Here is a 25,310-nt window from a genome sequence, read left to right as displayed (position 1 = left end):
CTTGTCTTCTGAAAGGAATCTCTGTAGGCCATGTTCCATATAACAGCTTACACAGAGCCTTCTGTTAGTGCTACCTGTAATGTTCCCCAGAAGTCACTAAGTTATGTCAACTATTCAAGCATTTTTGAGATTATCTGCAGGTCACAACTCAAAATTTTGGGTAAATAACAAAATAAATACAAATGGTCTTTTCAAATACCAGTTTTGGAAAAAAATAAAAGCAAAAGAAATCCAGGCGGTAAGTCTGTTTAACTGCAGCAAAACTAAGCATGATGTGGGAAGCACATTGCTAGATATCCTTCAAAACTTCATCCCTGTTACCGCGATCAGGTCAAACAGAAAGATGATTATGCTCTCATAGCTGCACTCCCAACACACGGTAACAAGCAGGCAGATTTTCTGCTGGGACTACATTTTATGACAATTCTTCACACCTACTGCAAGAAATAGCCTGTTTTCAGACGTAAGTTCATTTGAGACATTTCTTTCTATATTCTCTTGTGCCAATTAAATAATGAATCCTTTCAACAGCAATTTATAAAATATTAAAAACTTAAGTTTCACTTCTACCTTGAAGTTATCGTAAAAAACAAACTAATTTGCAAAAGAAGAAGGTCATAACTGCCTGAAAAGGAAACACAGCTTTTCTAAGACTTAAGAACTGGGGGAAAAAAGGGCACAATTAAAGCCTTATACTAATAATATTAATAGACTTGCACTCTTTGTTCAACTCAAAACTAATACAAATGCAAATTTCCAGGAGAGAAGACTTATTCCATAAATTAGTTTCAACAGAGGATCTCTAAGACCTTGCACCTATTGGTCCTATATACCCTGAAGGAGCTAAAAGCCTTTGTGGAGAAATAAGATGATTTTCTATTTTAAAATTCTTTTTTAGGCTCATTAAAGCAATGCAAGATGTCTTACACAAAACTATGAAGGAGGCAAGGAGTTCCTACTTTTCTACCATGGGATCTGCAAAGTCACACTACAAGAAATTTTTCTAAGCAATAACTTGCTTCACAAACTGAGGATGATACAGAGTCCTGCTGTTCCCACTGTACATACAGGAACATGAATTGAAGGAAAATTTCACCACAAAATAAAAAAACTTGAAAAACTGTTTTCAAAGCATTCCCTCAATATTCTCATGCTTTGCTTTAACTCTCCTTTTACCGTCTGCTAACTTAGTATTTGATCAATTATTTCTCTGGTCTAGACACTAATCCTGAAAACATAGTATGTAGATGCTCCCTGTATAGTTTTCTAGCTAGGGCATGCAATTGCAAGTGTTTCAGAGATTGCATTTATTGTAACAATAGGTCTTTCAGATAAGGATATGTGAAAACACGTTAATAGTCACAAAATGATTATAAAATGTACTTAAGTAGACAAAATGAGTTTGTATTTGTACTTGCAAAATAAAATCTACTTAGTGACTCAGACTTCTGCAAACAGGTTCAGATCCCTGCACACACAGCAGAGGGAATTACACATCGCATAGTCAAGACAAAATACGACTACCAAGCCTGTCAGAGTACTCCCATCCTAATTTTGAACAATTCAGCACTGCACACTTGTCTCCTTGCTGATATTTTGCAATATATCAAACACAATTACTTAAGAAGGAATTATTTATAGTAAATAGTTTAGAAAGATTATGCATCTTGGAAAAGACCATACAAGCATCTGTTCTTTCCAGAAAGAAGCAAGCATTAGTCTCTAAACCAAGCAACTGACTCTTTGCCAAACAGTGATCTTTGTTGGTTCTTTTGTTTCTGAGAACCCAAAAAAGAACCCAGCTCCATTGGCACTTCCAACTGCACTGTCATGGTTTGATGATTTTTGGTTACTGGTATTACACATCGTAACACCATGCAGTGCACTGGGAGTTAAAGTGTTAATGCCCCACTCTGCAAAATCCCTCTACCCCACTAGTCACGGAATTGGGCTGAACCAGCCCGTAAACCATTGACATGCACACACCTGGATGAAATTCTACTCCCAAAAAGTACCCGCAGTGCAGAATGGCACCCAAACACGCACACAGCCTTCTTCAGGAGGCACCATTCCTCTGAACATGCCTGCCAGATGGGAATCAGCTTCTAGTTTACTTGCACAGCAAACATGATGCTCAGCTGTTAATAAGCACACCTGGTTGCTCAGTCGCTGTTTCTGTACCTAAGAAAGGCCCAGCAGCCACCTCCAGATGGACACCTGGCAGGCCGCTGTGCTACACAGCACCTCGCCCACAGCACAGGGCCTGTACTGCCATACAGGCACCAAGGAATGGCCACGGCACCCTGTGAGGGATGGAGGGAGGGATTACTCTCTTGCATTTCACAGATGAAGAAACAGACAGTTCAAGAGATCTACTCTGGGCCACCCAAGGCACCAGCAGGATGGCTGGGATTACTGTGATGCCGCCAGCCACCCCCATGGACACAGGCCTGATAGTCCTTGTGGGCAAAGGGACCCTTCTCTGGGGTCAGACCTGCAAGGACAGACATGTCAGTTTCCTGGAGAAGGTTCCTGCACTTAACAGCAAGCGAACCATGAGGCTCTGCATTTAAATCAGCCACAGCACAGCCTAACAGCCTCTAACCAAATGTTACATCTTCCAGACTAAGAGAGAAACAAACCACTTTAAAACCTAACTCGTCTTTTTTTTTTTTTTTAAGAATAATGTATTTATTAAGCGAGACCCCAGAAAAACAACCACAGAGAAAGAGAGGCTTCATAGTCTCCTCCTCTTACTACCCAGTGGTTTAAGCTTCTTAGAGCCTTTAAAGACGGATTGAACTAGAGGCTGTTGTCCAACTTTGTCACATCCAATAACCTCAGTAAAGCCTGACATGGCTTTCAGGTGAACCCTAATAGTTCCTATTTACATGTCTTAGTTAAACTGCCTGGAAAGATAGCCCAGCACTATAGACAGGCCAGGATCTTGAGGACTGATTTCCAGGACTATCAAAAGGAAAAGAACTTTCAATCCTCAATCAATATATATGGCTTTCTTCCGCACAGCAGCCTTTGAACCTTTACAGGCAGGAAGATTTTTTCCCATTGAGATCATTCTTTTCCAGCCACCTTATTAGCTGAAAGGCCTGGACTGGCATATCTTACCCCATGATTAGCTGGGTTTAAGAAGCAGCTCCCTGCTTTCTACATATACACTGATGAAGGAAAAAATAATTGGAGAACACATTTTGTACTGTTGAAATGAAGTCCACTGGAGCCAGATTTTATAAGACGTGACAACATACTAACGGCAAACTGACACAAATTCTCATCTATGCATCTTGGCTTTAATGGGTTAATTAGCTTGGCTGGATACAAATTTTAATTATCTGAGTTTGACATTAATGTCCTTGGAGTGTTGTCTGTAAGGATTTGGGGAATCACAGACATTATTTTAGTTACTTCTGGAAACTGCGTGTTACACTGGGATTTAAACAGTAAGAAGAGACAAGAATAGTGAGAACAGGTTGATCTATTTTGAAACAGACTTTGTGATACAGGACAAACTGAGACAAAGCCGAAGCCTGGTCTACCTTGCTAGGTTCAGTTAGACTTCAGGTGAGCTCTGTGGATATAAGATGTTACAAAAAAATTCTCTTCTGAGGACAGGTGACAGAACATAGTTTTAGATTGAGCATATCACAGAATTCTGCACATAATTGAGATTTAGAGGCAAGATCCCTTCACCATCCAACATATTTTCTCAGGAAGCAAGTAGACAGCCTTACCAACTGTGATGTTATGCACAGAAGGCTCATACAAGCCAGGAAGAGGCACCGATGTTGGCAGCAGCAGCCAGCAGGGAGAGCCAGAAACCTAAGGCAGGAACCTACCTAGCCTGCAGTGCTACCACTTCACATCCCATGTAGAATGGAAGACATGGGAAAATACACAGAACAGTGCTGTATGTGCACAAGCTTTCACCAGCAATTTCTAGCACAACTGATCCCTGAACAAAAAATACCTATCATACAGCCTCTTAATGGAGAGCAGTAATATCACCGAGGATAGAGGTAAAGTATCATGCAATCAAATGCACGTATCCACTTCTGCATCCTTTGGAGATGGCAGGTATTTCCTCGCAAAAGTACAGCACTACAGTACAATTACAAGTACTATTAACAGGTTGAGGTATGGCGTGCTATTCTGTGTGCTTTACTTAATTTCTTGCTTTTCAAGGTCCATGCAAATGGATTAACGGTACTTGGACAGATACATAATATTCTGCAACAAAATATTTTTAAGACAATAATTATCTAAATTAAAAGTTACTTGAAACAAACAAGATCTGCAGCTCTGTATAAAGTACTATTTACTAAGAGCTTTTCAAAACACCTTTCTACATTATTCTATTTGCTCCTGTTCATTCTTCTACAGAAGCATTTGTTTTAAGACTCAAAAGAGAATCCTGATTGCTTTTTGTGTATATGGATTTAACCTCTCTTTGTGCAACAACATAGTTTTTTTTCCTTTATAATGGCAGCTGCACTAGCTCTTTCAAATGCAGAATTCTGCAACGCAACCCTTGGTGTAGTATCTTTGCACCCTTTAAAGAGAACCTTGGTTCCCTTCTCTGTGTTCTCTTGGTATTGAAACCAAAGTCATTCAAAATTTCTTCTGCAAAAATGTGTATGGATAGTTTGACTTTAGGAATACTAAGTAAATGCCACACATTTCTCTTTCAAGTTCACAGTCCTCCTTAACTGGTAGAATTACATGCATTTGGTTAGAGTCACACTAAATGTAGGATGGTGGCATTCTGAGAAGCTCCTCTGCTGCCCAGTATGAATTACCAAGACAGTACTTCACCAACAGAAAGGACTCTATTCTCCTTGTTTAAAAAAAAAAAAAAAAGCAATAATCTCAAAAAATAGTTTAAAACAAACAAACAAAAAAGACCAATCACATTCAAATGTACTGTGTGAAATAATTCTACAGTACAGAGATAAAACAGAAGAAAACATTTTTTTTTTTGAACAAAGAAAAGCAACAGCTAGATTTCTTTGTAACAATACCTGCATCTTTTGTTCTTCTCCCCAAAAAGCGAGTAGGCAAGTGTGTGCTACATTCTTTAAAATACAAAGCAAATTACTCTGAAACATTAAATCCTCTAAGGGTCTCACATATTCAGGTAGAAAATGGAAGGTCTTCCTATCATATATTTTGAGGACAACCTCCTTTTTTTCTGGAAATGCTGATAAGGAACAAATTCAGCCTGGTCTCATCTGCCTGGATCATCTTATTTATTAAAAACAATGGTATCTTTTAAACTCTGTATACTCCGCTCTCGGTCAATTTTGATTGACACAAATATTTGTATTAAAGGTTACATACTGCAATTTACAATTGGGTACTATCACAATACTGTATGTTAATGTAATCAGTATTTTCATTTCATGAATTCATTTGCAGCATGACACTGCAAGGGTATTCTTACACGTATTGAAGACAATTGCTAAGCAGTTCAACAATTCTTCTTTAAGAGGGATTTTTTTGTTTTTATCTGACAAATTTTTTTGCATGGTAAAACCACTCCTAGTTTTGTGTGTTTGATTTAATTCCCCACCTTTTAAAGTGCTTAGACACTTGGAATACCTAACATGCTGAATTAATCCACAAATATTTACGGGAAAAATCTATCTAATTTCTTTCTATAGTAACTACCACAGGGACCATTGTAATGAAAAATTTCCCATCTTAAAGAATTAATGCGATTACTGATATAGGGAAAAAAAGTAATTTATGTCATCACAAACACGTAAAAGATATAATCCCATATTCACAAAAAGAATCTTTATTCCCTTTTTGAATTCTGAGACAATACAGTCTTGCCTTGAGGAGAACAGAAATATTATGAAGTACCTTAAGCAAGATAATTGTAAGAGAAAAAAACTACAATTGCATTATTGTTGTGCTAAACTGTGACATACTTAAAAAGCTAATTTCTTTTATTATAATGGAATTTGGTCTGTGTATCCTTTAATCTACTTCACTGTTTCTTCACATTTTACACACAAACATACGTGTAAAGTGTTTCCCATTACTACCTGGTGTAATAAACTGCAACAGATTTAAAACAATTAAAAACACACTCGACAATTTCATAAGGAGCACTAGGCTTATTTTAAACGGTTTTGGAACTAACCGAACATCCAGAGGTGTCATCAAAATGTGCAAAAAAAGGGAGATTCACCGCAACTCAAATATTCTTCAGGGAGACGTGATCAATATTTTATGAAAAAGTAACACTTGACATGAGTGACTGTCCCAAATTTTACCAAATACATTTCAACCAATCACGGTGCCGAATAGCTTGTATCTAAACCAAAAGCTAAGCAACAAAAATGTATCCCCAAAATAGGGCTTTCTCCAGCTGTATCAGTTAAAGTGCACTCACTTTCAGAATTCAGTACAGTCACCCTCCAATCTTTCCTTTCAATCAAACAGATTTTAACCAAGAAATTAATCTGCTGTGCCTGAGCATTTCACTATTCCAAAGAAGCAAACATTTGTTCCACTCATTCTCCTTTAAAAAGCAAATTAAACAAAACTATGACAAAAAGGATGACCTAATTAGCACTATTTAAAGCTTTTATATATAGTACGCTCTTACTGCTGCCCCTAACTTAGAAAGCTTTTTTCATCCTCAGCCCTATCGTTTGATTTATCTGCCTCACTCTTGTTGCTTAAACATGCAAACTCACATTGTCAGTATTTGTATTTACCTAATGTATACCCAATGAGTCCAACAGAAAAGCTGCTTTTCTGCAAACTCCGAATAGATTGTTAGGCCAGGGCTGGCCTCCACCAGGCCCACCGCTGGTTAATGACAGCCTTCAGTGGGTACACCATGCAAAATCAGTCCAGGAAAGCAAAGAAAAAGTCCAGGGACAGCAAGAGGCTGGGAAGTCAGCTACAGGGATCTCCTACCCTCCCTGCGGTGCTGCTATTAAAACAGGCTGAGCATGGGCTCCCTACTCTCACCAGTCTCTCACATTTGCACCACAAGTGGAACATTCCTATCACACAACAATGGCCTAAAGGCTTTCCATGTAGATAACTTCTTTTTCCTAATTAGAATAAACAAGTAAGATCTCCAGTAATCTCCTCTAATTTGTCTTCATCTAGTGTGAAATGGCTTTGTAAGATAGAAAACTATATCTGTTAAAGTAATACATATCTTTTTTCAGAATCATATGCACAAATATTGCTTTTATCATCCCAAAAATGAAAATGGTCTTAAATAAAAAGTTTTTAGTTAACATCAGTGTTTTGGAGCCTCCCACTGGCAGCCATCACACAGCTGTAGTGAACTATCAGCTGAATGCAGGGTTTATATCCAGGCATCAATGATTATTTTGCTTCAAAAGAAATGAGTATTTCTGAGTTCATATTTTAAATGCAATTTAAAAGATTGTAAAGGAAAAGAACCCAGCATTTATTGTGCGTCTCCCAGCAGACTACTTAATGTTCAAACATCTCCTGTGCAAAGGTCAAATGATTTCACTGAATGTAACTGCGACAAAAATATTCTGCGGCGCTGAAAATAAAATATAAGATGTTCAAGGAAAGAGATACAGACCTGAGATCTTGCAAGAGACACAATAAATAATGGAGATTCAGTTCAATAAGAAAGAAAATTGCCAAGTTCTGTCAGGAGAACCAGATTAAGAAAGATAATAGGTAAAATACAAATTACATACTTTTGGTAATCTTTTTCATAGAGGAATATTTTTAAGTAACACAGTAAATTTTTTGTTTTAAACCTTTCTTACACTAATTTTGTTTGCACAGAATTGAAAAAGATATATTCAGGTAGGGAACCTTCAGTGCATTCTGCCACAGGCAGCAACCTGGATAGCTGAACTCATAAACAAAAATGCAAAGTACTTAAGCTAGTTATAACATAGAAGCTAAAGCTTCAGTCATTTGGGAATGAGACAGATCATAGGACAAAGTGATGTGAAAAAAATATTTGCTCAAATGCTTATCTGAAACGAGCAGCAAAAGTTAACAGGTATCCATTTATTTCCTTTTTTTTTTTTTTTTGCTTTCTCTTCCTTCACATTTACATCAAGTATTTTAGACTCTCATTCTTTCCTCATACTCCTAACTTCTGTCACAAGAGTGCTGTGCAGAAGGCTTGCAAGAGGTCCCCCTCACCTGAGCCAAGCTCCCTGCACCAACAAAAAAAGATATAGAAACAAAAAAGGAACTGCCTGTTTGCCTCTACAATCACCATCTGCTGTGAGTAAAAGAACCTGCTGATCACCACTAGCACTTGGTCTAAGGAGATCCAATGGATTGCTTCACACCAACAGGCGGCAAAAGCAGAAGGCAAAAATGCAGCTCAGCAGAAATCCAGAAAAGAAAAAAAAATAAATATAGATGCAAGGCACATAGGAGGGAGAAGTAAGCTGGAAGACAATAAAGATAGAAAAAAAACAGGATGAGGAACTAAGAGAGACAAGGATAACATTACAGGAGATAAAGCAACCAGGAGCAAAGTACAATGCAACACCTGCTTTCTGGAACACAGAACCTCTCACACTAAACAAAACTGAAAGTTTTTCTTGCCTTTTGCTTTGATTTACTTGTAGTAAACAAATAATTCCTGACTGACCTTCTAATCTTATCTCACAACCTGCGTTTTGGTAAGTTAAGCAAGTCCATCATTAAAAAACGAACAAACAAAAGGAATAAAGCTCCTGTTAGCTGTATTAAAAAGATCTCATATTTGATAAAATACCAAAAGATGGAAAAATCAAGCAGCAAACTGACCACATATGAACAACACTCATTTGAACACATAAAAAAGTGAGCAGTGTAAATGCTACACATACCATGCATCAATGAAAAGACAGAGAATGCTGACTATTAAGTTGTGTTCAAAAATATACATACATTTTTTCCTGTGCTCGACCAGCTCAACAGCCTGCTTTGCTGAGCATTTTGAAAACCAGTTGTCACCAAGCAGAACAGTAACCTCATTGGTGTTGACAAGTTTTCCTGGCATGAAGGCAAGAGGACCAAAAGGTACCTGTCAAAGGCACAGAAAGCAATGTTGAAAATAACCAATGAAAATAAACCCAGAGAGTCATTCATCAAATAATTATTTAAAAAAAAAAAAAAAAAAGTAAACTACAGCAGTAAGTAAAACTCTGTAACAGTTATTAAATGACAAACCCTTCATAAACATCCACCTGAGTTCAGTATTGTACTTACAAAACCAGAAAAGCAGCACCTAACTAGAAAATTTGTGGAATTGCAGCACAACTGAATATTCACGTGTAAATAAGTAAAGCTGACTTGTTCTCCAACATACGAGCCTTCATAATAGCAACAGTACTCCTTAGATGAGCTGAGATTTGCTGTTGCAGACAACAGTCAAAGCAAGCTCAGCTTTGCTATCATTTTAAAAATTCTTAATAAATTCAATTCCTGAAAACATGTTCTTAAATAGGCAACTCAAAGGTGTGTATAGCTTTTTTCAGCACATGCCTTTTTATTCTAAGTGCACAGAAACCGTGGTAAAAGTTTGGGGAACTTGCTCACCTGTATCAGAAGATTCCAGGTTTACATGGGAAAGCTCCACCAAGGAGGGATCTCCATAAAGAGATTCTTTCCCAGTAGCATGAGGACTTAAATGATGTCCAAAAACTGCCTTCACCTGTGCTCCCACAGCTGACCGGGCCCTTTCCACAGGTGCTCAATCAGTGGTTCAGTCTGGGACTCAACAGTTCCCATACACTTTACATCATATGGCCGTGCATTTATGCAAGGTCACAGGACTACACAAAACACCTAAAGCAGCACCAACAGAGCTAGAGAGGGAAACCTTTCCTTTTACTACATAGGAACTGTGATCCATTGCCATGTTACAAACAACTCAATTGTATGCCAAGCCAGACTGCCGTGCAAGAAGGCAATCAGACACCTTATACTGGAATGAGCCATTGAGTTATTTACAGTACAGCTCCCCCAGCTACAAAGATCTACCTTGAACTGGACCCGGGAAGAGGAAGAAAAGGAGCAGTCAAACTGATCAAAATTCTGGTGAGCGCAATCCAGTGTGGTAAAGTTTAAACAGGGAGCTGTGCTGATGTTATGGAAGATTCAAAGCAAAAGGAAAGATCGCTATGTCAATGTGAAGATCGGTGAAACAAAAATTAGCAGCACCTTTTTATGTAAAAATCAATGTTCTACGGTTTATTTCCATGAATCAGAAAATACTATGGCCACTTGCTTCAAAGGAAGTGACTAAGTACCATAATTCACTCATAATTATAGTTTTCCATACAATGGATTTACATATCAAATGTGTCAGGTTTTGTGTTAGCATTTATGTCATCAGTTCTCAGTTGTCAGTAACACTGTAATTTATAATAGATTTCAAAGAAAAGAGAAAGAAACAAAAGCAAAGGTTTAACTATCATTATCATAAATGTACCATTACTGACTACTATATGGCAACCTGAATAACATCTCCCTGCTAATGCAGATACCTGAGTTACTAAAAATTTTACTCCATTATCTTTTGTGAACTGTACAGAGTACATACCATGATATCATAGGACAGTTTATCAGGCAATGTACGGAGTCGCTCCTGAAGAACTTCATAATCACTCTCCACCTTCTTCCTGTTGACAAATTTAAGTTGATTCCATTTCATATCTAACACAGAGTTAACATTTTTCTGCTTTAAATTTCAAAACCCACAAAAATACAAAGAAAAACTATTTTACTCTTAAGCACATGCACTCGATAAATTAATAAGATATTTGTTTTTTATAAAAAAAAAGGCTTGGGATGACAATTATAATAGCTACAGATTACTTCAGAATAATGCATATTAAAGTAGGGATATGATTATTTTAGCTGGTGAATGTATGTCTGAATTTGAGCTTCTACAGCACTATGAATCAGTCCTTGCACTAGGCTTTGGGGTATCTCACCTCATGCCCAAGTTCAACAATTATACCACCATCAACATTTAGAAAAATAACTGAAAATTCAGTTCAGTGTTTCAGAAGAGGCAAATTCTTCAAAGTATCACTTGTTATAAATGACTCGTTACATTTTCTTGGGCTGACATAAATGGGCAAAATTTTAACTAATTCTGATTTTCACATCAACTTTTTGGGCCTGTCTACAATTAACATCCCTGAAAGACCATCTGACTACCCCAGACTCTGCCGCGTCTTCAAATCCTTGCAAACAACACAGGAGAGGAGCATTCATTCTATTGCTTCTCAAAAGCCTCATGTTGCCATACAAAACAGAACTGACTTGATGAACTTGGATCAATTATTCCCATGACAGATACCTGACTCTTCAGAGGTTTGTGTTGCATTTTAATTGCTAGGGGGATTTTCCTTTGCGTGCAATACAAGCTACTGTACTCCTCTGAAAAAAGCCTTCTGTTCTGATGAAACTCTTAAGGACTTAAATTCTTCTGGAAAAGGGGCTTTTTAATGGACAGCTGCCATCCTGAAGATCATCAGAAATCAGCTCCTACATGAAGTAGCTGGCACATAAATGTCAGGTTTGATGACATTGTTTACTTGTGCTTTAAAATACTAAACATCATATATATGGTAGTAAATTGTGCAATAAAAGGAAACGGAAAGCACAGAGCAGCACACTTAACAACACTGACCCAGGATGCAAATTACAGGTTTTCTGAGGATGATTCAGGAAAGCAATCTATAAATGTGCTGAAAAATGAATGTTGTAGTTGATAACAGAACTCTCAAAATATTATCATTGATTTTCTTAGATTCCTAAGCAGAGTGAAAGTTTCTTCAACATTCATTATGAAAAATTAGCTGCTACTCCTGTTTTCTCCCATTTTCTCTCATAGCTGAACTTTGCTATGATCACAGTACTTTCTACCTGGAGTACTTCATATTTTAGGTTGCTGAACTGGTCCTGAACAAAGAATTTAAAATTTCAAACCATTTGGACATTAAAGCTATATTCCACATGAACTACTTCACAAAACACTCTTGCTACTTCTTGGGTTTGATGGAAGATCCTTCCAACACACCTGTTAAGTTTCTCTGTCCATTCAACTCATTATATTGAAAAAGTAATTCACTTCCTTCAAGAGAAAGACCAAATAAACGAATCCCTACAAAACTCAAGAGATGTTTTTTGGGAAGCAGTGTAATGGCAACTTGGTGTCAGCAACAATTACTTAATGACATCTAGAAAATGCAGCCTCTGACTTGCAGAAATCTGCACTTTCAGAGAAGAGGACAATGATGCAGGCTGCTCACTAAAAAAGAAACAACCCCAAACTGAAGGCCTTGACCTCATTTCCATGAAAGAATGCTCCATAGGAAAAGGACTGCATGGATAAAAACTGCTTCCACTTAGGGCAGGATTAAGCACTCCCATCGTTTCATGGCTCAAAGTCACTTGACATTTCTTCATTAATCTGAAAGAAGATACTGCCTTTAAGGTCTGACTGCTGCCCACCACTGAATAATCTGATTAGTGTACAGCAGAAATCACCCGCTTCAGATACAGCAGGGCTGGACTGCCCCGATTCACCACATCTACACTGGTGACCTCTGGATGCAAACTCTGCTGTGGCCATCCACCTCTCCCTATAGCAAGGCTGGGGAAAGAACATTCAGGAAGGCCACGTTCCAAAATGGGCCACCGACACAGTCATTCGATTTCATGCACTGACACAGTGAGCAGAGCTCCCTGTTCAACTTGAGTACATGGCTGCATTTTGTGTGCAGCTCATGGTCACCACGTGCATGGAGAGAATGGGTGCAAGGCTTCAGCTACGATCAAGTCTCTAGCAAGGGAAATGACGCATCCAAATCAGACCTATCCTCGGATTCATGGCTTTAAAAATACATTTCAAGAGGTGTACTAAAAAATGAAAAAGAAAATAATTTAATGGAAATATGCTGAAGTTGGGCATTTTAAAACCCTATTGTTATTCACCCAATTCTATTTAACATTCTTCTGTGTCACTGACTACTTAAAAGGTCTTATACGAACAAATTATTCAGTTGAAACAAGAGCACTCAACTCTTGCACAATCAGGATCTAAATAAGGGTACTAAATTTTAAATAGTTTTTTTTTTTAGAGTAAAAGCTGTATGCCTGCTCTATAAACTGCTTTTCTACATGGAAGACATCAGTAAGTTGGGCTTTCCTTCTGACGTTCTGTGCCTAAATCCCCCCCAGACTCACAGGATCACGGCCAGAGTTTGCTCACAAACCAATACATGAGCAAGCCTTCTTCCCACTGCCAACCTTTCCATACCATTCTACAAACCTCAGCTGTGGACGTGGCAGGAAATAATAGCTACAACTTCCCAAACTTATAAGAATTCAGTTCCAATTTTAAGGCTCTCAATTAGTTTATTTCTGAAAAAGAATGCCTCTTTGTGTAAGAATGTAGATGCAGATTTTCACACTGTACCAAATTGGTCCGGACACTGCAGAAAGTCCCCCAAAAGTACGGGTATTATGTAAATGCTGACTAACTTAACTACGGCAGCACCAGTAGGCACTTCAATAATATTTCCCTTATTGAAAATTAATGCAGTCTCTGAATTTTAAACATAAATGAAACATATTAGTTTTAGATTATTTTTGCAAGCCGATAGTCAGAATTTAATATGATGATGTGTATAGATTGCCTTGATTTTTTTTCCTCTTATCCAGGCCTTGCAGCCTATGTGCATTTAAACTAAAAACATTTGATACACACTAAATATAAATTATTTGCTTGGAGATCTTTCAGGCATGAAGAAAAAGCCTCTTAAAATAAATTTAAAATATTATATGCTTGATGGTGTATAACCAAAGGTTTAATCTCGCCACTAAAGGGGCAGTTGCTGTGATTCTGCAATAACCCTGCAGACTATAATCAAGACAGCTCCTGTTGTTCTCTCAGTAAAATCATGGTAAACACAGCATGGATATATTGTAATTTGATATCTGTAAGATCAACTGTTATATCTCACAGTAACTCATAATATAAGATTTCATTCACCATTAAATGTACATTTTCCTCAGATGCCATAGAAAACTACTATTTACTAAGCATGTTTTCTATTAACCACAGATTGCCAACAGAAAAAAAAAAAAAGGGCCCAGAGATTTTTTTCTTTAAAAACAAAACAAATCATTTCTCTCTAAGCATTATAACACGGTTTACTGGGGAGGGGAGAGGAAATGGAAACATTACTTCCACACTGTTTGTGGGTTTTTTCCCCCAAGTGTGCTAAAACGTTTTCCCTACTTGCTCATAGTTACAGAAGAAACAAGAAGAATAATTGAATCTACCTTGGGAATACCCTTCCACCAAGCAGGGGTGGAAATTCAATTCAGCATTCATCCCACAAGGTTACTCAGGGAAAAAATGGTGAATGAAATGGGTATTTAAGAGAATAACCACTAAGGCTCAGTGTATTTAAAGCAATGGCATCAGTGGAAAATATAAACATCTTAAAGACAAGCACACTGCAATAATTCTGAGCTACCTCCAGTCCTCAAAACATGCTCGCAGGATTTGGCTATCAATAGAACAAACAGTACAATAATTTTACTAGAACACCTAGGTTACTGATCAGTATTTTAGGCATGTAATCAAACAGTTTTCACTTACCAGTGCTGGATTTTCTCTTGGCAGGTAGTGACCACCTGGCATTAAAACAGATAACTACTCATGAAAAAACAAGGCTAAGCACACAGCTGCAATGTCAATGCATCAGAAACTACAACAGTCGCTTTACAGATTTGATGGTGTTTCTATTTACATTTTTATTTGTCAGTGCAAAGGCTTCTGAATGGTAGTTCTTAAGCAGCACACTTTATCAAATACTAATGCAGACTGATAACCAGAGAAAAAATTACAGCCTTTCAATTCATATTTTGGTACAATACCTGCTCCATAACTATTAAGTGACACATGATAGAAGGTAGGTAGCATTTTGTACAATCTGCAGATCTATTTCCAGCGTTACATGCTTGCAGAATAAGAAAACAATATATTTTGTAACAAGATACCAATGTAACCTTCACACTCATTTGTTAAAAAAACAAAAGCAAATGAACCCCACAGCATCAAAAACCTTTTTTCCTCTATCAGTGCATCAACAAATGTTTCTACTGGCAGTTTTAGTATGAAAAAGCACAAATTTAGTGAGTGTTTAAATATGAGGACATCTAACCGTTACAGGCCACTGTCTTCCTTTCTTTCATCTCAGGATACCAAAGAAAGGAAGTTATCAAGTGAATATTTCACTTGTTTATGTTACAGCCCTTCCCAAGAGATCATTTACAAAATAAAGCACATTGTAAAAATGAAATTACTTTTAAACCCCATTTTTAGATACATTAAACATCCAAGATGCTGAAACCTGTGACCTTCTCTTCCACAATTATGGGGAAATTTTGTCTTTCAAAACATATCCTGATCTCTGAATAATGCTTACCAAAAATGTAACACAAACAATTTCATTCAATTATATGAAATGCAATGATGCCAGAGGCAATTAAAGATGTCTAGACATCTTCTCCATTTTTGTATGTTTTTTATTTTATTTTATTTTTAACAAATTTTGTTTTTCTTATAACCAAAATAATGCTAACATTTGAAAGCAATTAATGAGAAAATTTGCAGAGAAAACAATAACATACATTCAACTACCACTGAAATCACTGGAGCAGATAATTCTTTTTTTTTTTTTCCCCAAACAACAGAATGAAAGACTATCTGGTTTTTTTTAGTTAGCATATGTGCAGCTACTGCAGAACACATCTCAGATCCTGCACTCTTTACTCACATAGGACTAAAGGAAAAAGAAATGGGACTGCTTTGTGAATTAATAGCTTTTAAACCGAGTGAAGTACTTAAGTGAGGAGGACCAGCTGCCCATTTGTGGTTACACTGCCTCATAACAGTGAGGAAATTCAGCCAGGTTAAGCAGGGTCCTCCTGCTTAAGTCAAGTTTAAATTCATCATTTGCTTTAAACTCTCGCATCAAACTCCAAGCAAGCATTTTCTTTAATGCGCGTTGGATTTTTTTTAAGGTTAAGTATAAATATACAGACTTCTACAGGATATAAATTCAAAGATCAAATTCATTCTACAATTCATCTCAAGAGCAAAGTCCCCATAAAAGGCGTAAACCATAGAATGCAATGCTTCCAAACAATGCTGAGACACAATGGAGAGCAAGAGCACCAAGTCAAGGAGCAGGAATACTCTATCAGCACATTTCTTTCAGGTTTGGTGGCGACTGTAAATTAAACCACACAATTAAGCACACAAAATGTTTATGAAAACCTTAAGAAAGTTGCAGTTTAATTGCCCCATTAAAAATGAAGATGGAAAAGACAGGAAGCTTTCCATTCCCAATCCATGACTTTCCATGCATGAAGCAAGCTAAAAGCATAAAAAGAAAAGCCCTGCAAACCATAAGAGCAGCATGTTCATTAACCTCTACATGATAATCCTTTTCATAGCTGCATATTAACTAGTTACATATTCATAATCATTTACATTATTTAGAAGACCTTCTATGAAAATTTCCAGGCTATATCCATTAGCTACAATGTTAAAGGTTACAGAAGATAGTCTACTTAATGTTTCCTGGAAGCTTTCTTAATTGGTAAATATGTAAATTGGGCACATATGCTTTCTATGTTTTTAAGAATAGTCCATCAGTAGAACAGTATCGGGGCACACACTGTTTCCATCACCCTTTATCCCCTTAAAAAAAAAAAAAAAAAAAAAAAGGAAAGGAAAATCAATAACACCGATCAATTTTAATTTAATTCTTCTTCTTTGATATAATCTCTCTTGAAGGGATACTAAAGGGTGGAACCAACAACAAACCTTTTCATTTCAGAGGCCAGAATAAAACGAAGCCTTTTAGAGAAGTGCTAAAATATACCACCTTAAAAATGTTTGAGGCTGCACTTCTGGTACTGAACTCTATTAAAACAAAATGGGAGAAAATAAATATTGAAAAACAGAAGGAGATCAATTATGCATATGTCCTTTATTAGGTCAGTCGCACTGTTTGGATAACAATGGGTTTTATCATAGCAAAGAAACAAATAGATAAATACGTGAACAAATCTGTGATTCTCTGCCTTTAATCAAACACGGGAAAATCATTAGTCTATCTTCCCCACATCGTTTATATCTGGAGTTACAATTAAAGAATGAGAACTCCTCCTGGGGTAAACAGATCCAATCACCTGTTTGTTGGTTCCATTCTGTTTCATCCACGAGGGCACGGTGCCACCAGCTCCGCTCTGCTGCTGAGGCCCCACACTAGAAGCACTACCAATAATCCTGAATCCTCCTGCACAAGGTTATCAGCTGCTTATCTGCACGCTGAAATATCTATTGAACTACTCTTGCAGCACATCTGACACTACCTAACCACAGCTCGGGTTATTAAAACAGGGCCCACCGGTGTAAAACACACTCCACAGTCCTAAAGAAAACAAAGAAGCAGACAGCCCCTTCCTTCCAGCAGCACTCAGCTACAGCCCTGTGTGCAGGTAGGCAGCTGGCAGGATGCTGCAGCGTGGCACTGTCACCTCCACATGCCTGCAGGACTCTGCCCTGTTCCCTTGTACTGTGTGTATCTGCCACCTTCCTCAGCAGGTCCTCACCCTCCCATAGAAGGGTACCAGCTTCTTCCACCTTGTTCTTTCCTACCTGTTGCTTCTGTGTGTGCTCCTGCAGCTCAGAGCTAAACAGAACCCTCTGTGGTGCCTCTGATCAGCCAGGCAGAACTATCTTATTTTATTGAGCTCTCTAAGGTGAAGTGCACGCACGTGGATACCACTCTGTACTGAGCAGCTGGGCGCTGCCTACAAAGGCAGTGGGTTTAGCACACCAAGGGGAATTCCTATCTCTCTCAGCATTAAAGCAAGCTGCCACGTTTTTCATTCACGTCTCACGTGTGAAAAGTGCTTCACCCGAGTCACACAGTTATGTTCAAGCCTCAAGAACTGTTATTTCCAGGCTGAATGTCAATTTCAATGGAAGATGAAAAAAAAAAGGGGGGGGGAGGGGGCTCCATCAGGCTAAGAAGGATTCCTAAATGAATGAGCAGCTATTTCCACACTTTGAGCATGGACACGGAAACACAGCACAAAGTTTCCATTTAACCAGCCTCTGAGTTCAGCATCTAAAGGCCCAGCGTGTGCTGCTTCCACGTGCTCACTTGTATGTGTTGTTTCAATGCTGTGGCTCTCAACTGGGTTGGTCCTCTGAAATTAGAAGCTAGGGACATAGATCTAATCCCAGCTCTGATTTTATTTCTTCTATATGGCCTTGAGCAAATCACCACCTCTCAGTCTACATTTCTTCATCTGCAAAACGGGGATAATAGTATTAACCTACCCACCTCAGAGTGTTTAATGATGATTAATTAATGTGAGAAAAGCACTCTAAAGATGTAAGAGCACTATATAAGTGATAAAGCATTATTTACCACTTGAAAAGTAATCTGAATAAAATCAGATATGCAAGTAATTTGTTTACATGTAGCAATAATATAATTTGTGACTATTTAATCTTGAATTAGTCTCACTTTAAACATCCCTTTCAATCACATTTCCAGTTACTTAGGGAAAATGACAGTATGGAATACTTTTTGTGGAAGCAGAGCAAGTAATGAGGTGGTAATTAAAGTAAGGGTCTAATAAAGTCTAAAGCCAACAGTTTGCCTTCGGGAGACCATCCCTGCCATGTAGGACTGTGTGAAGATCTCAGTCTCAGCCTTGGTTTTGTTGCTCAGGACTTTCCACAAACTACAGTGAAAGTATACGCTGCTCTTCTGCAACACAGGTCTGTGTTTACAAGGCTAACAATAAATCCAAGGTCATTTCCACTACTGATCTAATTCAGATGACTCCAGCTCTCCGGAGTTTAACTGCTTAACCCTGTGCATGCGCATATTTGGTACATACATGTCAGGTAGCTCCAACTATAAATGCTGGCAGTATCAAGACCCATTCAGACACATATTCACATGAGATTTCTCCGTCACACTTCAAAACCAGGAAACAAAATTCAGTTTGTTGATGAAATAGCCAGTTCACCACATAACTCTGCACTACAGAAGAGCATGAATGGGTGGTCAAACATTCCATCATCTCTCAGTAACAAGGGTGTAACAACTCACATGCAAAATAAACACTTTAAATGAATGTTCATTTTTTTCCCCCAGGAAATCACCCAGTACTTGCCTAAAACACAGCAGCCACTGATGGGGAAAGACAAAATTAACTTTTGCACAATTGTTTTTCCTAGAGCCCCATTTTCAATCTAAAAATGAAATAAAACTATTAAAAGTTCCTCAGCCTGTTGGCACACGGAATGATCTGAAAGGAAAGGAAGAAGGCATTTCTGAGCTCTCCTATTCATTTATTAAATTATATTACTGAAAAACACTACATTTCAACAAATTATTAGCATAAGATCCCCTTTGGGTGGAAATTTATGCCTTTTCAAGAAATGTATTTGGGAAGAAGTAAAGGAGATCAAGGAATCTGAATCCTGGCAAATTTCTTTATAAAGAAAAAAAATCTTCCTATTTAAAATTGTGATCGCAATTTTTACATAGCCCTATACAAAAACAAGTGCAGATCTAATATTTCGGTATCAATTTTGGCCCTCACACTTTTGCAGAAAGACTAGTACTAACTGTCCTTTGTCAATATGGAATTACTAGCTTCTGACTTAAATGATTTTTGTGAACTTAAGAATTATACTTGAAGCACCAAGGAACTAAAAAGCAGACAAGAAAATGCCTTATCCCCCTTGGGCCAGCTGTGAAATTCTGTCCACTCACGATGGCTTTACGTTACAATCCCAGCTGTGGCTGTAGGTTACATGGAGAAATGGCTTCAGTTACCTGCAGTAACCCTACCCGGGCTCTGAAGCATGCTGTGCCCAACCAGGCAGGCTGTCTCACGGTTCATGGGGCAGCACACTTCCTCCTTGTGCCCAACCACAAGCATCCTGCACTGGTTTGGCTGTTTCAGATCCTCTGGATCTCAAAAGGAACTTTTCTGCTAAATGATTCTATGATTCTATTATTCTATATCTGCACCAGTGGAACTGGTGGAAGCAAGAACAAAGCAGCAAGAGCCTGTCATTCCCTGGTAGCAAGGCAGAGGTTACATCACATAACCTCATCTTGAGACAGAGCTAAGGAACTCAGAATTTAGTATTTTAGCTTAATTCAGGTGAACATACCCATAGCTGTCCTGCATCCACACCAAGGCAACAGCAGACATCAGCACAAAACTCCCACAGTCCAAGAAACCAAACATCTCAGGCAGGTTTTGCAAGCTGTGATACAGCCTACGGCGCAGTAACTGCTGCTGGCAATACCCATGCTGACTGCCTTCAAAGTGACAGCGTGCTGGCAGCCGCCTCACAGACATACCTTTAGGCTGTGGTTCAGTGCTGAGCCACAGCAATGAGTAAACTACAGCCATCAGTCCCCTGTCTGCAGGTTTGGGTGCATCACTGGGCATTTTTCCTACCAATTACGCATCTTTACAGTGCACCATCTGAAAGAGGGAAAGAAATGTAAGAGGTAAGAGGCACTCATGTATGACAGGCCAGGTTATGCCTACAACTTCTGGAATGGAAATTTACAAATCTCCTAATGCTGATTCCTGAAGAGCACTGCACTCAAAGCTATTGGAGGAGCACAGCTCCAGAACTGGAGGATATCACCTCGCCCACACACTTCAGTTACTGGTGAGGCATGACACGTACACACTTGCCCTCTCCAGAACAAAGACAACATTCTTTCAGCTCTTTGGTGAAGTTTGACTTCTGCTCACTTGGACACAGGCTGGGAGAAGTGCAATGCTCTGGATAACACTGAGCTGGGAAGCAGACTGACTCATCCTGTGAGGCCGCAGGCCATCAGCTCCATATTTGCAGCAGGCCCTGCAGCAGTGGGAAACGTACAAGATTGGACTCAGCCTCGCTGCTCTTTTCAGGCTGCAGGTAGAGTTCACTGCCAAGCTGTTGATTTCATAGCATAGGTACCACCTGAGAAAGACTTAAACAAAACACTTAGCTAATTGTATGAGAGTTCAGCTTAGGATTCTGTGATTTGTTACCTCATAACCCACCTACATTCTGTTATACTGTTAACAAACTGCAGGCACACATGATCTTTAACACAATTTGGAAATCAAAGATCATACAGCTTCCACCAATTAAATTCATGAAAATTAAGCACTTGTCACAATAGACAGTGGCCACAGAGTTACGGTAATTTATGGTAACAGCTCTACTAAATCTAATTGTGCTTTGTAGTCAAGATGAGTGGCAGGAAAGTCACTTCCTTACCCTAATTTTCCTAAGAGAGAAATAAAAAAACATGTTTTGTCAATGCAAACAAAAAAAATACCACGTTGTCAGATTGCACTGGAATCCTTCAGGTTCACCATGCCTGTGTCTGCACTCTACAGATGTCTCCTGGGTCTTGTTGGTTCTCTAATACCCCCCCTTACACCTTCAATGCACTGCTTGGGAACTACAGGACACATGAGCCCACTATAAATTCACCATCTACACAAGTCTCACCAAGCCACACCAGGCTCACCTGTCAGCTTCCTATCAGCACTAATCCTGACCCATGTGATCATAGGAATAAATATATACCACATACTAAGCTTAAATGCATGCTCTACAGCATGAGAATCCACTTATTTAAATATTCATTTTATAATTCCTGTACTAACTTACGGTAGACTTAATGCAGTATTTTCAGCTAACATATATTGCTTTTGTAAGTAATCCGTGATACATACATCACATTCCTCTTACAGAAATACTCAAAACTTTACACAGGCACTGTGCTTCCAATGATGGTCTTTATCATGAAAATTACTAGATATTCTTCAGTAATTTATCCCCAAGATACACATTCTAAGTCATGTTTTTATACAAAGTGCCTTTAGTGGGAGCACTGAAAATTGCTTTTAACCGTTTGGTCTTACTACCGCCACAAATTAACAAGATGAAACCTGTCCAACAGGCAAACACTCCTCAACAAGAATTAAAATTACTTTTCACCAGGGGTCCTCAACGTGGAAGTCGCAGCCTCAATCAGATTAAGGACGGCAAGTCATCAACATCCTGTTCTTTTTGTATTTTTAAACAGGAAGGAGGCCTCAGTTCCAGGTTCTCCACAGCAGCTTTTTAGCACATAAAATCTCAAACTTGTAGCTATAGCAGGGTTGTGCAACAGCCTGGATGTTAAAACAATAAAAGGAATTCATGTATTATCTTTAAATCTGCAGATAGATAAAGCTGTATTCCACTGCTATACTAAAGGTTGCCTTCAGACTAATGGGAACAAATGGGTTTCTTTTTTCTTCATCAAGTATTACTATAACAGCACAATACCACATCATCTGAAAGAAATGTTATGTGCCTAGTTAAAGACCTGCACACAGAGATATAGCTCTATGGAACCGTGCTACTACAAAGCTCCTACTGTGGTTTGGAACTGACCACAGTGCAGGGTAACTACATCTACTCCATCTTAGTGCCAAGACCAAACCAGGAGCCTTCAAATTCTGTAATTCTGTGAGAAAAATACCAATTGCTGTAAGGAAGCAGCTGAAAAGACCTCCTCCATCTTAAAACAGAACGTTTTCATAACTTAAAATGCTCTGTAATCCAATTATGGGTATTCATTGCAATGAGGGAAAGCCTACTATATCTTCATCACAACACTCTGTTGTAACCAAGACACGTAGATCTCTGCTGTTATTTCATATTGAAGCTGAAGTATTCATACTGAAGTATTTTTTTTTAGCCAATTTACAGGAATTCCGCAGTTTCCTTATGATAATACATACTTTCAGTACATCAGCCCAACACAGGCTTAATTAATGGAATCCTGGACTTCTTTTGCACCGCAGCAATCAGTTTAAAAAGAGCCTTAAACTTGTGTATGGTGAGGTCTCACCACGAGCTGGGGATCAGTTGACATGGGCACCCATTTGCACATTAGGCCCAACTGAGACCAACATAGCACAGGAGTTATTCTTCACTAATGTTACCACTGTGAACATGAGCTCAGGGGCACAGGAGGTCACAGACTACACAGAGACTGCAGACTACACAGGGCTCACTCACAGATCCTCTGTTTGCCCACATTAAGGCTCAGCTGATGGCACAGCTCTGGAATTCTCATCTGTGCTATCTAAAGGCAGACGTGGTGTCAATCCTATGTCTCACCTGGAAAACTGTACAGAACCACGGACATATGATCAGATTTTCTTACTCTTAACTAGAACAACAGGTGACAACACAACGCACACTGAAGCTACAAGTCTTATGTTACAACTGAGGAGGCAGCCTGCCTATTTTAGCTTTTAAACATTAGGCGTATACAAGAAGCAGAAAGGCTGGAGGTCAGGTGGTGCATGTGCTACACACAGCCCGAGTCCCGGAGCAATGTCGGCAGTGTGAGGTGTTGTTAGTGATCCACACGGAGCTGTCCCACACTTCGTGCCGTTCGGTTCGCTGGGATGGTTTCTACGAAGCTCCGAGGCGGATGCTGTGCGACGCGCCGTGCAGGCCCGCAGCACAGCTCATGGAGCGCAGCGGCCCGCCTGGCTGAGCGGCGATAACGGTGCCCGAGGCGGCAGGGCCGGTGTGGGGCTCCGCAGCTCCGCAGCGCCCACAGGCCCATCCCCGCTACACGAGGGTCCGGCCGCGGGGCGCCCCGGCCGCCACCGATGGCGTCACCGCCGTCACGTGCCCACCGCAGCGAGCAGGCCCGGCTGTGCCGCCCCCCCAGCCCTCCCGTCCCGTCCCGGTCCAGACCCCGGCCCCGGTCCCACCGCGCCCCCTCGGTCCCGCCCGCCGTTACCTTCTCGTGCTCCTGGCGGAGGCGGCCCACCAACGCGGGGCTGAGCGGCGAGGAGCCGCCGGGGGCCTCCATGCCCGCCGGGCCGGACAGGGCGCTGGGCCGGGAGTCTCTAAGCGAGCCGCTCCGAGAAGCGGAGTGAAGAGGACAGGCGGCCTGAGGGCCGATCTCCTCAGCAGGGCGAATGAGTCCTATAGAAATGTTTGTGCAGGGCGAAGCGCCGGCTCCAGAGCCGCATCCACGCGGGGCCCGCCGCCGCCTGGGCCCGGGGAGCCGCTGCCGAGGGAAGCATCGCACTCACACTCACACTCTCATTCTGGGCCGCGCCGCCGCCTGGGCCCGGCACCCGCTGCGCCGCAGGGACGGGACGGGACCGGACCGGGAGCGCCTGCAGCTGGGAGCCGGCCGCCCGCCTCCTGCCTGCTGCACTCTGGGTAGCCAGCCGGGCCCGCGGGAGGCACCCGGCTGCGAGCAGCGAGAGGCGGGCGCTCCACACCCCCTGCCCGCCGCGGGCCACGCCGGATCCCCCCCGCTACAGCACGGCGGCACCGAGCCCTGCACGGGGCACAGGCCCCGAGCCCTTAGGCCTCAGGTTCAAAAACGCATGTGTGAGGCGCTCGGGTCGATCATATATTCCTAGGAGTGCAGAAACACATAATTATATATCTTTCTGTAGCAGGGAGGTTATGTCACGGTTGCTGATCTCAGTGCTCGTTCTCACAAGTTTACATTGTTGGGACTTCTGTGACCTGCAGGATTGCAAAACGACTTTAAAAGATTAACGAATCAGATAGTGCAACGGCAGGGCTTGCCAACATAGAAAGGTTACTGCACCATGAGGTGGTGGTGGATGGCCACTCTGGGAGTGCCACATGGTAATGGATGTGCAGGAAATTCGCAATCATTAAGGTCGGAAAAGACTGCTAAGATCACATAGTCCAACCATCAACCCACCGTGCCCACTAACCACATCCCCCAGTGCCACATCTCCCGGCTTTTTGAACACCTCCAGGGACAGTGACTCCCTCCCCTGGGCAGCCTGCTGGCTCATGTTCAGCCGGCTGTTGACTAACACTATCAGATACTTTTCATCCGTGCAGTTTTCCAACCACTCTGCCCCAAGCCTATAGTATTGCATGGGGCTATTGTGACCAAAGCGCAGGACCCGGCACTTGGTCTTGTTGAACTTCACCCCATTGGCCTCAGCCCATTGATACAGCCTATCCAGATCCCTCTGCAGGGCCTTCCTATCCATGAGCAGATGTACACCTCCTCCCAACTTGGTGTCATCTGTAACTTACTGAGAGTACACTCAATCTCCTCATCCAAATCATCCATAAAGATATCACACAGGGCTGGTCCCAGTACTGACCC

The 25,310-nt window shown here is 40.3% G+C and overlaps 1 protein-coding gene across 2 annotated transcripts in view; it reads right to left on the bottom strand.

Moving 5' to 3' along the window:
• URI1 (URI1 prefoldin like chaperone) overlaps positions 1 to 24,373 on the bottom strand; it is a 37,100-nt gene extending 12,727 nt beyond the window's left edge. Inside the window, exons 1-4 of one of the 2 annotated variants that reach the window (XM_015874046.2) lie at positions 23,940 to 24,373; positions 14,663 to 14,697; positions 10,583 to 10,661; positions 8,926 to 9,061 (exon numbers count right to left, since the gene is read on the bottom strand). In XM_015874046.2, the coding sequence (XP_015729532.1) occupies positions 8,926 to 9,061; positions 10,583 to 10,661; positions 14,663 to 14,697; positions 23,940 to 24,011 (322 nt within the window). In that variant the 5' untranslated portion in view covers positions 24,012 to 24,373. The remainder of the gene's footprint in view (positions 1 to 8,925; positions 9,062 to 10,582; positions 10,662 to 14,662; positions 14,698 to 23,939) is intronic. The other variant, XM_015874048.2, reaches the window with a different exon arrangement.
• Between the last annotated feature and the right edge of the window lie 937 nt (positions 24,374 to 25,310).

Source organism: Coturnix japonica, chromosome 11 (genome assembly GCF_001577835.2).
Source record: "Coturnix japonica isolate 7356 chromosome 11, Coturnix japonica 2.1, whole genome shotgun sequence".
NCBI lineage: Eukaryota > Metazoa > Chordata > Aves > Galliformes > Phasianidae > Coturnix > Coturnix japonica.
Note: the sequence above shows the minus strand (reverse complement) of the source record. Positions and strands in the feature narration are given on the sequence as shown.